The 15,568-nt window shown below is 39.3% G+C and overlaps 2 protein-coding genes across 5 annotated transcripts; both read left to right on the top strand.

Annotated features, from left to right (window-relative positions):
* Positions 1 to 1,087: 1,087 nt before the first annotated feature.
* On the top strand, positions 1,088 to 3,661 carry pvalb9 (parvalbumin 9). Its single transcript, XM_028567728.1, has 4 exons — positions 1,088 to 1,148; positions 1,984 to 2,116; positions 2,648 to 2,757; positions 3,636 to 3,661. The coding sequence occupies exons 1-4, from the start codon at positions 1,088 to 1,090 to the stop codon at positions 3,659 to 3,661; spliced, it is 330 nt and encodes a 109-aa protein (XP_028423529.1).
* A 1,129-nt stretch (positions 3,662 to 4,790) lies between these two features.
* On the top strand, positions 4,791 to 15,194 carry ccz1 (CCZ1 vacuolar protein trafficking and biogenesis associated). Of its 4 annotated transcripts, none has more exons than XM_028567727.1 (18): positions 4,791 to 4,968; positions 5,265 to 5,302; positions 5,882 to 5,957; positions 6,053 to 6,149; positions 6,229 to 6,326; positions 7,106 to 7,199; positions 7,301 to 7,381; positions 7,476 to 7,523; positions 7,693 to 7,776; positions 8,604 to 8,779; positions 9,362 to 9,443; positions 9,823 to 9,884; positions 11,564 to 11,675; positions 11,967 to 12,000; positions 12,216 to 12,333; positions 13,343 to 13,501; positions 14,422 to 14,549; positions 14,668 to 15,194. In XM_028567727.1, exons 3-18 carry the CDS (start codon positions 5,944 to 5,946, stop codon positions 14,721 to 14,723), a joined length of 1,443 nt encoding a protein of 480 aa, XP_028423528.1. In that variant the 5' UTR covers positions 4,791 to 4,968; positions 5,265 to 5,302; positions 5,882 to 5,943; the 3' UTR covers positions 14,724 to 15,194. The 4 variants fall into 4 exon arrangements, with proteins under 4 accessions (XP_028423528.1, XP_028423525.1, XP_028423527.1 ...); XM_028567724.1 differs by having other exon boundaries at positions 5,838 to 5,957; XM_028567726.1 differs by lacking the exon at positions 5,265 to 5,302.
* Positions 15,195 to 15,568: the final 374 nt, after the last annotated feature.

The following is a 15,568-nucleotide window of genomic DNA, read 5'->3' as shown; positions in this document are numbered from 1 at the left end:
GAAAACACAGGTGTTGGCCAGGTGCTACCTGCCTGCTCTGTGATGCTTGGCGCCGGGAAGCAGAATGAGTGCAATAGCCTATTCTTTTATTTTTCCTATTTGCAGGGATTTTAGACATGCTTAGCCCGTTCTGAAATTCTTCGTTAGCTAGTTTATAGAAGTATTTTGCTGCCAAATCCTCCAAACTATCTAAAAGTACTAGTTAAGCGATTAGTGACTTGATAAAATATTTTCTTAAGCTTTTAGGTCAATAATGAGATTTTTTTTCCGGTTCACTAAACTTTTATTCGTTTTAGGATATTCCTATGAAATGACAGACATAAAACATAAAAAACACTATTTATAAAAACACAAGATAATATTTAACTCCTCATGCTTTCAGGTACTAAAATTATTAGTGGTGACAGAGGTCAGAAAAGTTATGTATTTTTAATTTTTGCTCAAGCAAGGGGAGTCTATATTTGTCTGGAGATATTTGTTTCAACTTTTTCTGATGGTAGATTTATATTGTTTACATGTATACTGGGGCAAGAAAAAGGGACTAAATAACACTGTTGAGGCTTTTGCAGGTTTTTTTTCAGAAAATAAAATATAGTCAAGCTTCCCCCATCCCCTTCCTACCACAATCATTTTTGTACAGTCCCCAAGTGCCAATTATCTTGCACTGTCCAGCCAATCCAATTAATGTAAGCAGTTCAAAGGCAGAAAATGGCCTCAGTAATTTGGAGGCTGCCAGGGGAAAGCCAACCAGGAAGACATATATCATAACATAATATGAATTTATAAAATGGAACAGATAAAAACACTCAGCAGTATTGTTTTTTTTTGAATTTGCCAAATGTAAATTTTGTGGTTTTACTGATTCTCAATCTCAATTCTTTGCCAAAAAATCATCAACTGGCGGACTTGATGTGATCATGATATTAAAGATACGTCTGTACATACAAAAAGTTAATCTGGCAGGTCACAAAAATGATCTGGGAACAAATCACAAAGACTGAAGTGTGTGTGTGTGTGTGTGTGTGTGTGTGTGTGTGTGTTAGAGTGATTATTTTACAAAGCTTTTCTTTGACCCTACAGGACCAACATGTCACTCACCTCAATTCTTTCAGCTGAGGCCATTGAAAATGCTGTCAAGGACTGTCAAGGTATCATCTCCACACACACACACACACACACACACACACACACTCAAGCCCTTACCTACCATATATTTGAAACTCATTATTCATTTAAATGCCAGCAAGCAAATTATTCAGAAAACATGAGTTTATTTTATACATGACTTTAACATTATGATAATACCTTCACTGGAACAAGCTTTAGTAGCTTTAACTAACTAAATTAATTTATGATAAGATGCACAATTGATAAATCAACCTACTCATAATTTGTGTTGCAGTGAGTCACTCTCGGATCATCTAAACACGCTCCGACATAATCTTCTCTATGGCTGTCCAGTATCCTCTCCACTAAAGTTATATCCAGTTTTTACTGAATCTGTTTTAGTGGAGGCATGTGTCTACTTGATTTACTGTAAAAGATAGAAAGAAAAAAAGGTGGAAATCTCCCAACTGGACAGCAGCCACATGCTGGTTTAATCTCCAGCTCCCAACCTGCTAAACCTCTTGGGTCAGCTCGGTCAGCTCTAGTTCTTCTTCTTCTTCTATATATATATATATATATATATATATATATATATATATATATATATATATATTATATATGCTGGTTTAATCCCCACATCAGCTCCCAACCTGCTTAAACCTCTTGGGTCAGCTCGGTCAGCTCTAGTTCTTCTTCTTCTACTTCTTCTTCTTCTTCTTCTTCTTCTTCTTCTTCTTCTTCTTCTTCTTCTTCTTCTTCTTCTTCTTCTTCTTCTTCTTCTTCTTCTTATATATATATATATATATATATATATATATATATATTAAATATATCTATGGTTGTGTGTCAATGTATATGTGTGTTGTGTGTTTCCAGCTCCGGAGACATTCTGCTACAAAAAGTTCTTCCAGCTGTGTGGCCTGTCCTCAAAGACGCCCCAGGAAGTCAAAGACGTCTTCCTGATCCTTGATGAGGACAACAGCGGCTTCATTGAGGAGTCTGAGCTCAAGTGTGTGAAACAATGACAGTTAGGGTGTATGATCTAACAGTTTTCTCTGAGACATAACAAACCTTTACCTTTGATTCCTTTTCCTGCATATACACCATTATCCTAACTAATGCTGTAATTTAGTACACTAATGCACTGGAAACCATCAAATATCTCACTTTTTACTTCAAGTAACATAATTTTAATGATCAAATTCATCTGTGGTGAGTTACAATTTGTGTGTGTCTGACAGAGAGATTTAGTAGAATAAATCACAGAAGTGTTATTGGGATGGCACCATTAAGCCGTCTCCGAATAATCCACAATGGCCAAAGTGTTATTATTGCATTTGTGTTATATAATTCATCCTGAGGGTTGACTCAGGCCTTGCACTTTAGGAATTGGTGCGGCAATGTGTTTTTAACAGTGTACAGTCGACTCATATAATTAAAGCATGTGTATGTATATGTGTGTGTGTGTGTGTGTGTGTGTGTGTGTGTGTGTGTGTGTGTGTGTGTGTGTGTGTGTGTGTGTATATATGTGTGTGTCTAGGTACTTTCTGCAGAGGTTTGTCCCCGGGGCGCGGACACTGACTGAGGCAGAAACCAAGAACTTCATCTCAGCAGCTGATGATGACAGTGATGGCAAAATTGGAGCAGAGGGTTGGTATCTGATTTCTCAGACTGCATTCGTACAAACTCATGATGTAGGCAGAAATGAGCTCATTGGTTGGACTATATCTCAGTGGGTGGGGTCAGACAACTCGACAGAAAAGAGACAGATATTTTTATGCGGCTTAGATTTAACTTAGTGGGGGGAAAATGCATCATGGACATTATAAATTGTTCACCAGACCACCTACATTTAAAGAAAGGGGTTTTGAAGTTTGGTTTTGATCATTTTCTGCCTTTTACCTTTTAAAACCCCAGTTTGTAGCTGTATAGTGCAGCACTCAGGTTCTAAAGTGGAAAAAAGGTTTTTCTCTTCAGTCACTGTTCTTGGTTCTGGCCACTGAGGTTTAACTCAACCATTGAGATTACTTTTGCCACTGGAAAGATTATTTAGCATAGCCAGTATTTTGTTAAATGAAATATAGTGAGACTTGGGAGATCTTGAATCATGCAGTTACAATTTTAAGTGATTTGCTCCTCCTACAGTAAACAGAGGACTGACTACAAGACTGATGAGCATAAGTTGCATTAGCATTGCTCTTCATGTTCAGTTTAATTACATGGGCATCCATGAGAAAAAGTGTTTTGTTATAATGCTGTGAGCTGATTTAATCTTCAGTTTCAGATGCATTAGCATGTTGTTTCACTTTTATGAGTGTAGAAACCATCTGCAGGGATACCAGAAGTTATGACCTCCAATGCTTGTCCCATTTTCGCCTATCGTCAAGTTATAGCAATATCTGGGCTCAGCTGTCTTACATAATAGGATAAAGGATTTGGACAGTCCACAAAATGTTGACTATCTCACAGACAGTGATTATTTTTGGCATTTGATTTACAGTTGTTTCAACATGCTTTTCTTCCTCTAGAGTTCCAGACTATGGTCCTGTCCTGAGTTTGACAGATGATAAGAGCTCAAGTCCTCAGGTCTTCAGTCCTCTCCTCACCCCTGGAGCCTTCTGATCCCAGCTTCCATTCCCAGTGATTTGCGCTAATCGTTTTTAAATGACCTTTTGTCCATTTAAAGACAACAGACTTTTGATGTGTCTTTCCAGTGTGTTGGTCCATGTTTTATTTGATGTGCACACAACACCTCTGTCAGTGAATTAGACAAATAAACATGTGTGGAAACATGAATCACCTTTTTGTGCTTATCTCTTCTTAGAATATGTAAGATGGGTAAACAAATGCTATAAAAATGATTGCTCATATTATAATCCATTTATGTGCAACAATAATGCATGAATTTAACCATACAAATAAAAGCTGATTCCTCAAGCGCGCAAACCCCATGAATGAGAGCAGGGAATAAAAGCATCGTGGGATTATTTACTGTAACAGTGTTGCATGTCTGAATGTGACAGCCAAAGAAACGTGTCATTGCAAAATTCTGTATATATTAATTTTGTATATGATTTCCGTATTACAGTATTTGATTCTTACCTAAACATAGAACAATTTTATGATTTATATCGTATTTTAATATAGAGTTAAAATACAAATGCAAAATCATCAATTCACTGGATGCACACACAACAGAAGTTGTATAGAGACAAACACAGGTGTTGGTGACAATGTCGCTCATCATGACTATATATAATATATGTTCATAGATTATCAAATTAAATGTTTACAATTTGGCTATTTGAATTAAGTATTAGTTTAGTCAGGGTTTTTAAGGTTTGTATTTGTTTAAAAGAAATATATATAAGGGGATTGATGTGGAAGGACGTGTGGTATAATTTAAATAAAGGAATGAATGTGGAGATTAAAGTAACAAATGTCTTCCAAAAGTATATAGTATACGATTTGTTAACAAATCCAACTTGTGGAGGAGGATGTAATCAAATGCAAGGACAAACAGGCAAGGCCCAGCACAAATTGATATTGAGACCAATTCAATGTTTAGCTGGGTGTGTCAAATTAAGACATAATACAGTACAGCTTAAACCAAATATTATTGTATGAAACAACTTCATTGCACTCTACTTTCCAGTATGGACTAGGAACCTTTATTTGGCTTGATGGCGATTTTACCCGAACAGTTGAACTTGTGACACCGCGCTGTCAAAAGCAGGAAGTTAAGAATGTGAAGTATGATGCGGCGTCTCCTCTCATTGATCTCATTTCCTCGTTTATTGTTTTTGTTTACGCAGTCTCTAACCACGAGCACCTGGACGTGTTGGGTGTATGCTCTGTAAGGTGAGTATTAGCTACCGTCCTGTTATCTGTTAGCGTCACGGTTCTCTGAGTTTTCCTCCGCCTGGAACACAACTCTACTGCTAGCAGAGCCAGCTAACGTTAACCAACTAGCTGCTCAAACTGACCTAACATCGCTGGTTGCTGCCTTTGTAACAGTTACTGTTAAGAAGTTGTACTCGTGGACTTACAGAGCTCTCAGTTACCACGTGTCTATTATTAGTAGTAATATAAGTCATAGTTTACTCAAACCGCGAGTGTGTAAATACATTGAGGGCTTTCTTGTCTCCGGGTTTTAGCTCACCTCACAGAGACTTCACCAGCTTAACGACAGCAGGTACGTTGCTAACTTTACAGTAAAACAAGTCTACACAACGGCAGTGACAAAATGTAAAACAAATGGCAAACAAACGTGTCTCATGGACGCAAATGTGAAAATTATCCAAGGATGGCTATTCAAATACTGTAGCTAAGTTACTGAAGAAAAAACAAACCTACTGAACTTTTCCTATGATAGCTTACTTGGAAGTTACATTTAAAACCTTTTTAACCCCATAAAGCGTGATTGTTGTGGGTACATTCTGATACGGGTACGTTCTGGGGCCAGCAAAGCATTAAAATGTCTATCATATTATAATGCAATCATAAATCCCAAACCAGTGCCTTGGTGCATTTTACTGCTGACAGTTACATTCAGTTTCCAGTTTATTAGGCACAACTAGCTAAATTTTTTTGGGGGGGTTTTTTAGTTGATGATTTAAGAGCAAACCACATATGTGTGTGTGTGTGTGTGTGTGTGTGTGTGTGTGTGTGTGTGTGTGTGTGTGTGTGTGTGTGTGTGTGTGTGTGTCCTTTCTGATTATTATCTCTAGATTTGCCATACTACATATGTGATGTACCGGTCTTCATTCTTCAGGCACACGGCATGCTAACCAAACTGTCTTTGGAGCAAAGGAAATCCAGACCAAAGTGACACTAATGCTGATGATAAGGTAAAGCGGACATGAGTGTGATGATGAAAGACTGACATTGATATCTGGAGAGCTTTAATCTGTTTCTATAAGCTTTCTCTTTGTGTCTGTTACAGTCCCAGAATGGCCTCAGGAATGCAAGAGAAACAGTACACACCATCTCTGCTCAATTTCTTCATTTACAACCCCACATTTGGACCACGGGAAGGAGAGGTGAGGTTGATTCCCAGATGAAAAAAAAATGTTAAGCATGTTTTTCAGCTTCTAATTCCAGTTGTTGTTGTTTTTTAAGGAAGAGAAGAAGATCTTGTTTTACCACCCAAGTGATGTGGAGAAGAACGAGAAGATACGAAATGTGGGCCTTTGTGAGGCCATTGTACAGTTCACCAGGTAAAGAGTTCAGTGCTGTACTTGCAACAGAAGCAGAGTATATCTACTAGGGCTGCACAATATATAGTTTTTTTTATTGTCATTACGAAAGCAACTGGCGCAATGAACACATCGCGAAAAGGCTGTGACATATCGCTAAAGACACTGAGATTTTTTGTGTTAGTCGAAAGAAAATATCAGTAGACTACTGCACTTTAAAATGTAACTTTTTAACGTGGTGTCTTTTTATATTCAATTCATTGTTCAATTAAACAATGCTGGAAATGTTTTCTTTTCATTTGTTTTAAATTCAATTTGTTGTATTTTAGCAGAATACTGAAAGCAGCAGAAATGCAGAACTGAGTACACTTTAATATCTGTGTATTTATGGCTAGTAATATCGTAATTGCGATATTCAACAATGTTATCGCATATTTTCCTCATATTGTGAAGCCCTAATATTTACAGCAGCAATTTCCCTAACATTGTACCGACTGTGTGGATTTTAGTGTGTTTATTTAGCCTTCTGGAATCTTGTTAAGACTTGAGGGCAAGAATCTAAAAAGTGTCTTAAATTAAATGAATTTCATGGCTCAGTTTGACAAACTGTGTTATAGAAAACCAAAATGAAAGTGCCGTTTTTTGAACCTGAAGTATAACAGAATGGGGAAATGTTGCAATAAGTGGTCAGATGCACACTGATCCAAATCTAATTTCTGTAAAAGCGCAAAATGAAGGGGCCGATCATCCTGTTTAGGTGTGTCTCCTTTCTGTTCACGGTCATGTCTTCTATCTTCCAGGACGTTCTGTCCAACAAAACCAGCTAAGTCCCTGCACACACAGAAGAACCGGCAGTTTTTCTTTGAGCCTGAGGACAATTTCTGGATAGTCATGGTATCTTTAAAGGCTTACATGTTACATTACTTTGTTGACCGTCTTTGGAGTGTAATTAAGCTAATCCGTTTTTTGATCTGCCGTTTAAATTCATTCCCCAGGTGGTTCGAAACCCAATGATCGAGAAACCAAACAAAGATGGCAAACCTCCCACAGTAGAATATCAGGAAGAGGAAATACTTGTGAGTACTGAGAGATACTCGTCAACATCTGTATTTCTTTCACTGAATATCGTCATTTGAAAGTTTTACTCACCATGCCCTCTTTCCTCTTTAGGACACTGTTTATGGTGCAGTAGTGAGGGAATGCTACAGTATGTACAAGGTGAGTTCCACTATGATTTAGGATCTGTCGTGCTTTTAACATCTTTTGCATTTTCCTCCTCTTCTAAAAGCCACATATTTACACACCTACAGTACATCAAACTACCAATGTATAATCCACAAAAAAAGAATCCTCTTGTAACAGTGATTGTTTTCCTTGTGTGCTGTAGCTCTTCAATGGTACATTTGGCAGAGCAATGGAAGCCGGCGGAGTGGAGCTGCTCATTCAAAAGCTTGAAAAGTTCTTCTACAGGGTAAAAAAAAGCTCAACCGTCCATGATATCCTTATAGTCAGAGTCCAAAATTAACTTTTTTGTCCACCAGCCAAATGGCTAGTGAATGTTCAAATTTTACTAGCCACAATAGATTTTTTTGGGGCTGGTGAGTGAAGCAAATCAACCAGTCGCTTGCATATTTTACCAGCATTTGGCAGGTAGATGGTGCTGATTTTGGATCCTGCTTATAGTGGATATGTTTTTTTTGTTATATCATTAGTTTTTCTTTACATACGTACATAGCATATATTGACCTTGCTTTGACAGCAGGACAGTAAGTTGATCCTGAAAGTCAATGTTTTTTTTGTTTTTTTAGAAGGGCTGGTCTCCACTGATGATAGCGGGATGTTCTTTCTATGTAAATACTCACTGGGGAAAGCTTGTGAAAAGATGTTTGCAGTTGTGCGTCATTTAGTTCTTGAGAATTATCTGTCTACATTAGCTGTCTTCGCGTCATGCTAAAGTCAACTCGCCGGTGACTCTAGGCATTAAGCAAAAGTATAAAGAATTAATTTCTAAATAGGGAACACCCTTCTTAAGTTAACACAGGCTTCCCTCTCCACCATGTAACCCAAAGACAGAGAGAAAGAGAGAGGCTGGTGGTGTCAGGTATCAGGCTGAATGTCAGGAGGATGCGAGCGTCTCCATAGAGCATCAGTCAGAGTTTCTTATTCCTCTGTCTTTATTGCACTGTAAGCAAGCACCTTATAGGCGGGTAAACTAACCCCTTTCTCCTTTCCTTCTCCCGTGTCTCTGGGCTGTCTCCTGTTATTTATCGGCATGTTTGTGCGTCTGCGTGTTTCCAGTATCTGCAGACTCTCCACTTGCAGTCCTGCGACTTGCTGGACGTATTCGGAGGCATCAGCTTCTTCCCTCTGGACAAGATGACCTACCTGAAGATCCAGTCCTTCGTCAACAGAGTGGAGGAGAGCCTCAGTCTGATCAAATACACCGCCTTCCTGTATAACGACCAGCTTATCTGGTACGGACTGAACACTTGTCCAAACTTTGTGTGTGCTCGGCCTTGAAAATCCACCTGTGGGTTTCTAATTCTATGCGTTAATCTAGGCCACAACCTCATACGACTTGACACATATTTGCAACCGTACACCAGTGTCAAATCCCAGCATTGACATCTATGAACAAATCATGGCATGCTGGGTACACAGAGGTGGCTTTGAACACAATCTGTAATCATCTTTCCAGTTAATGTGCTCCCTGCCATATCGCTTGCCTTTAACTGCACTGACAGCCACCTGGCTCGGCGTGTAAGCACGGGGGGATTACACGAGTCCTAATGAAATGACTCGAGAGCGGTGTGATCTTTCATTGTGAACCGTCACTAGACAAACAAGACAAGCCGTTAAATTATTGTCCAGCTCAAGCGGTATTGCTCTGGAGTATTTATTGAAGCGTAATTACAGCCAGGGGACACTAATCTGTGTCAACATCTAGCCCATGATGCGTAACACACTGAAACATACCGTACACACAGCCACACCTTTTGGTTTTGCTTCTCGGCAGGGTATGTTGTAAAGGGGTCATTTTGTGGTTGGGTCTGCAGGAGCGGACTGGAACAAGATGACATGAGGATCCTGTACAAGTACCTGACCACCTCGCTGTTCCCCAGACATTCTGAACCAGAGGTGAGGAGGCGGGGGTGCACAAGGGACAGTTAGTAGCTGAAGGAATTATGGGAGACAAATTCAAGGGGAGAAAAGATGAAAGAAACAAAGGAGCAGGGGATGTTTGTGTAGGACGGGGAGAAGATGCTCCCTGCTATCTACCGGCTTCTTGAAAACCATTGCACTGCGTTCTTCTTATTACACGACCATCTTAGAACTGAGAGTGTGTGCTCCCAATACGATGCTTCTCCTTGATATAAGAATGTAATGGGATCTTTTTGAATAGTAATGATCCAGACAGAGCGAACAAGACCACTGATCTGAATATGAGCTGTGGATATTACTTTCACTCTAACCCTTCTTCCTTCTTTTCTCTCTCTGTCATCTTCTCTCCCTTTAGTTGGCTGGCAGGGACTCTCCTCTGAGGCCGGAGGTCGCAGGGAATCTGTTGCACTATGGGAGGTAAGTCTTTGGTCCCATGTTATATGTGTACCCACTTCCTCTGCAGAGGGTTGGGTTAGAACCAGTCAGGGGAATTAAATTAATTGGCGCATCAACAGCGCCGGAAGGGTAGTATCGCTGCACCTTTGGGGATTCAGTTTCCGTGTACATGCGTAACTAGAGAAAGTTTGCTCAGATGTTTGCTGTCTGACAAAACTTGGATCTGCGTGATGCTTGAAGTAACTTGTTTCTGAATGTGAAGTGGAGCTGCTGCAGTAGTCCAAGTCTGACTCCTGGCGATCTATCATGAGACAGGAAACGCAGCTTTACAGCTTTAACACACTACAATATAAACAACATTTGATAAAGGCCAGAAAAATAGTTACAACTAGGGTAAAGTAAAATATTAAATATTAACAGAAAAGATCCATGCAAGCAAAGCTACACAGGAGAGTTGCTTGTAACAACACATAGTGGTTCCACCTCATATTAAGTGCCATCCTTGGAATCCAGTGTATTAACAGGACAACAGAGAAGTCCTTGTTCAGTTTGTGTTCTTATCTTTTAGATCAGTCATAAAGGAATTATGGGTCTACAGCCTTTGACCCTTTTTTTTTTTTTTTTTTTTTTTTTTTTTTTTTTTTTTTTTTTAGAACTGAGGAAATTCTTTGATGTTTAGCATGCAAATTGCTTGATTTAGATTTGGTTCATGGTGCCCCATTTTGGCAACCCCCTGACCTTTCCTCCAGTGCCACCGTCAAGCCAAACCTTCCACCTTGAGCAACACTTAAGCCTCTTTCCGACCAAGTAGTTACAGGAACGCAGTTATAGGAAAAGTCCACTTCTAAGCAGATCTACTAACTACTCTCCCCAAAAAACGTTTTTTCCATTTGCATTCGCACTGGCCAACAAACTGCGTGGCCATAGGGACTGGTAGGAGAGGTAAGGTAGTGATGCAAGCACGGCAACTGTCTTTATAGCGTTAAAATCTGAAAACAAATACACCAAAAAAAGTATGAACTAAATCTAATGTATATAGCATATTTTGTCTCCCGAAGAGAAACGGGTATTTCTCGTGTGTGTGTTTTTTTTTTTTCTTTCAAAAATGTACATGAATCACATGAATCCAATATATTATTAGCAAATAGAAATCAGCCTATTTGTGGACATTAATGATGTGCTTACTAGCCTATAGTTAAGGTAGCTACCCACCGATCCAGTTCATCCTGAGGATTCCTTGTGCCACATGTATGTTTAACATTAAAACATGATTTATAAAAAACATGTTTTAATAGCCTAGTATCTTTTTACACTAAAAAGGTATAAAGGCTTTAGGCCGCCCACACAGTATTGTTTTATACAATCTATGTAGTAGGGGGTCCCTGCTCAGTCTCTCTTTCCGTTAAGGGGTCCTTGGCTTAAAAAACGTTGAATTCGCTTTTTTGAGTGCATCTCTTAGGAGATAAACTCTTGATTTTAATCACCCGATGGTCTCTCCTCTTACACCACCACCAGGACAAGCTTTTTCAGTTCCACTCGGGCCCTTTTATTTATTTTTTTTATAAATCTTTTTTTTTTTTTTACAGCGTTCCTAGCATCACAGCCTTCGGGGCCCTAGTCAGCCTCTCGGATACCTCCTTTTTACATTCACACCCATTCTTTGAATATTTACCAAGCCACGCTCTCCTCTGTCACTCCAGGTTTTTGACAGGACCTACCAATCTTAAAGATCCGGAGGCCAAATTCCGATTTCCTAAAATATTTGTCAGCACAGAGGATGGCTATGAGGAGCTGCATCTGATTGTTTATAAGGTAAAGTAAATATGATCTGCTATTTCGTGACAGTCTACAGGCTTAATCATTCATACGGGAGTTTTTTAATGTATTAAAATAGCGGGACAGTTGTTATTCATTTTTTAGAATGATTTTCATAATCTGTGATTTATATTGCACTGCTCTTTCAAACGATATGGATTTGTGGGATTAGACAGCAGAATTTTAAAATGATGAAGTGCATCCCACGCCCATCATCACATTAAGGTCATGTCTAACCTGTGTGACCCTGGTACTGCATTTTACCTGCACTGATCTGCTCTTTTCCAGGCTATGAGCGCTGCAGCTTGTTTTATGATCAGCGGTAAGTGTGCACCGTCATCTACTGTACTTACAGTATAGGATGCCGTTAACTTTCACTTCCCTTTTTCCTGGTTCATTTCTGAAATTAAAGTTCCATTGTTTTGGTGTTTTCTAGTATTTAGGCCATTTTGCTGCTCATTTAATGCTAAAATATGACTTTTTCTTCAGCTCATGTCCCAAAATGGCTGACTTTATCTCTCCTCCGTCTCTTTGCAGCCTCCGTGGAACTGACAAGGGACTTCTGTGAACAGCTGGACGGCTTGGTGGGCCCTCAGCTTACTTTGCTGGCATCTGACATATGTGAACAGTTCACAGTTAACCGCAGGATATCGGGGTCAGTTGAGAACCCCCCACACACACACACACACACACATTTTCCTAACTAACAACTCACTACCACACTGTGAAGATGACTTGTTTAAGCAATAGCTCACGACAGACCGTGCAACGTTGCGATTATAGCACAGTTTAGGAGCGTTCTTCGGCCTGACCATTTATTTTAGGAGAGAATGTCAGTGAAATCCATGACTTCATTCTATCAGTATCATCTTGTCATATGAAAACATGTATTGCCTTAATCAACAGTTTAGTGCTGCAATTTAATACAGTAGCCATGTTGTTTGTCATCAGTTGACAGTCAACCCTTTGTATTAACTCTGCCTGGCTGTCAGCGATAGTACCATAGTACAGTGACTCTAATACCATTGGATAACATTGGGCCACTACTTAGGGGTAACTCAAGCAGCGGAGCTTTAAAGACTAGCATCCTGGCCCGCTCTCCTTTAACCCCGGCAGTTTGCTTCAGATACAACCTCACCTGGAATCCAACACCGGAATCCCTGGCCAGGGAAATTTGATGGGCTCCCTTTTTAATCACCCTAGTAAAGAATCCACTGAATAAATAATGCTGTCCCAAATTCTTCAGCTGGCAATCAGGTCTGTGTCCTGATTTGGGGGGGGTGGGATTGTAAATAATTATAGGCAGTATAGATTAAAAAATAAATAAAAATCACACAAAATCTTCCAGCAATGCAATTATATTACTGTTATCAGGTAGGCCGTGGTAATGCCTGTATGACTGTATCCTCAGCTCACCTTAAGAATGGAGTAGGCTTAATTAAAATGCACATTTTGCCTTTTGTTGGATGTTATCATCCCAAGTGACAGTTACTGTGTCGTTGATGAGTAATGTGTGTTTACAGAATGGTATGCCCCAGAGAGACCCAGCTGTAAAATAATTTTAAAGCATTATGTAGAATCCAAACGGGACTGCAGGTGCTTATTTTTGTTTCACTTTTAATGATTTTTGAATGTATCTGTTCTTTAATCCTGTGTCCATTCAGGCCAGAGAAGGAGCCCCAGTTTAAGTTCATCTACTTCAACCACATGAACCTGGCGGAGAAGAGCACCATTCACATGAGGAAGACTGCCAGTGTTTGCCTCACCTCCGTCCACCCTGACCTCATGAAGATTCTGGGAGACATCAACTGTGACTTCGCCAGGTATACTGTAACTGTAGCTGTATTTATATTTATCTTTGCCGAATGCCTCCAGACTAAGCTAGAGGATGGATACCCGAACCCGACGATACCCGGCGGTACCCAATGGTACCCCGCGGGCCGGGCCGGGTTCGGACAGATATTTAGAAATGATGTTCGGGTCGGGCTCAGTCACATCAGCGCGATAATTGAACATTTAAAATGTAAAACCTTAATTATGTAGGTGCGCACCTGTGTTAACGTGCGCTTGTTGCCCCGTGTGCGCTGATGTGCTCATCTGTTGACATTTCTGAATGCCTTCCTACTGTTGCTTAATAAAAGCGGCCTTTCCACACAAACAAACGTACATGTGTCATTAGTATGAGGAAAAAAGGACAAGAGTTTTTATAGTGACTGGCCACAAATTATCTTGGTGGCATTGTAGAAGTAGAGTAGATTTTAAAACTATCTCCAGCTGTGCAGTGTTTCCAAATTTCACAAAGCCAGGAAAGAACGTGTTAAATTACAAATTCTCAATATTTTTCCCACAGCACAGCTGTGCCATTTTCATCCATAAATGCGATGCTCCTGATAACGTTGTAAACTCGCTCGCTTTTAAAGCAGTCATGAGACTGAAGTCATGTGAGAGTCCCATTTTCAGTCTGTGGTCCATACAGTGGCATCAACATTCATAGCATTCATCCCACTATCACTACCAGTTCCTCTTTTAGTGCAGATGTTGTGTAGATGCTGGTTGTCAGCACACTCAAAACATACAGTGATATTTGTGTAATTTTAAATATTAGGTAATTTATTAAATGTAGGTCGTTTTATGGGTTTTTGTTTTGTGTAAGTAAATACGTAATCTTAGAACAGTTGACCTCATATCCATAGATGCGGCTGTAAATGTGATTGTTGCCTGGTTCTTTCTGTCTGCCTCCCAGGGTTGATGAGGATGAAGAAATCATCGTAAAGGCTATGACAGACTACTGGGTAGTCGGCAAGAAGTCAGACCAGAGAGAACTGTATGTGATCCTCAATCAGAAGAACGCCAACCTGATTGAAGTAAACGGTACGTCTTCGCCACCTGGCGATGAGTAAATCTGTGGCATTACCACCACAGTAGACAATCTGCCTTCATACTTAATCTCTGCTTCACCCTTAATGCCCCCTTGTCTTCTTCACTACAGAGGAGGTTAAGAGGCTTTGTGCGACGCAGTTCAACAACATTTTCTTCTTGGACTGATGGAGCTGACAGACTGGGACTGTTTCACCACACTAAAAACTGTCAGTGTCGCAGGGTATCATGACAGCATCAGCGTAATGCAATAATTGCATTGTAAAATAAAAAATTAAAAGCATTCTCAAAGTTTTTTTTTTTTTTTGACCTATAAAGATTTTAATTTTCTCTTGTAATTAAGTGTAAATCCAGATTTTTAATATACATGTACTTTAATTTCTTTGATTTTCTTTGTACATACTTGTAGGATTTTGTTGACTGTCACTTTGGATTTCTTTCAAAACCATTTGTTCGTCTTTTTTAATGAAAACATTATGACAATGTCTCAAATTAATTAAAAAACTGACGCACAGAACAGTTTACTCCAGGTTCCTTTGATCATCACTGATACTTTTAAAATAAGCTGTCCTCGTGTCAAAAGTATTGTGGTTTGTAAACAAACTGAGCTAACTTTAAATAAATAAAGAAGCAATTTTACTTGGTGTGAGTGATATATTTCTTTTTTGTTGGAAGATGCACATCAAGTAAAAGATTTGGACCGCCTTCCAAATGGCAAAATTAGAGATCATGTTTATCTGAAATCTGAGTCACATTTCTCACATTTCAGATCAGTTTTACATTACATCTGTGGTAGTTTTTGTTCAAATTAGGACAGCATATTTTGTATGCCTGCTTTTGTTGTGGAATTACTTTAAAGGAATTGTAAAAAAAAAAAAAAAAAAAAAAAAAGGGTTATATAGCATTCATCACTGTTTCAGGGATGCTGAAACAGTGAATATTGACACTCTAATCTTTTGATGTGTTTTAAGGATAGATGCTATTTAATCAGTTTAATAACATTACAGAGCAAA

The sequence above is a fragment of the Perca flavescens genome, chromosome 21, assembly GCF_004354835.1.
Source record: "Perca flavescens isolate YP-PL-M2 chromosome 21, PFLA_1.0, whole genome shotgun sequence".
Lineage (NCBI taxonomy): Eukaryota > Metazoa > Chordata > Actinopteri > Perciformes > Percidae > Perca > Perca flavescens.
The sequence above is the reverse complement of the archived record's forward strand: the minus strand, read 5'-3'. Positions and strand labels throughout refer to the sequence as shown.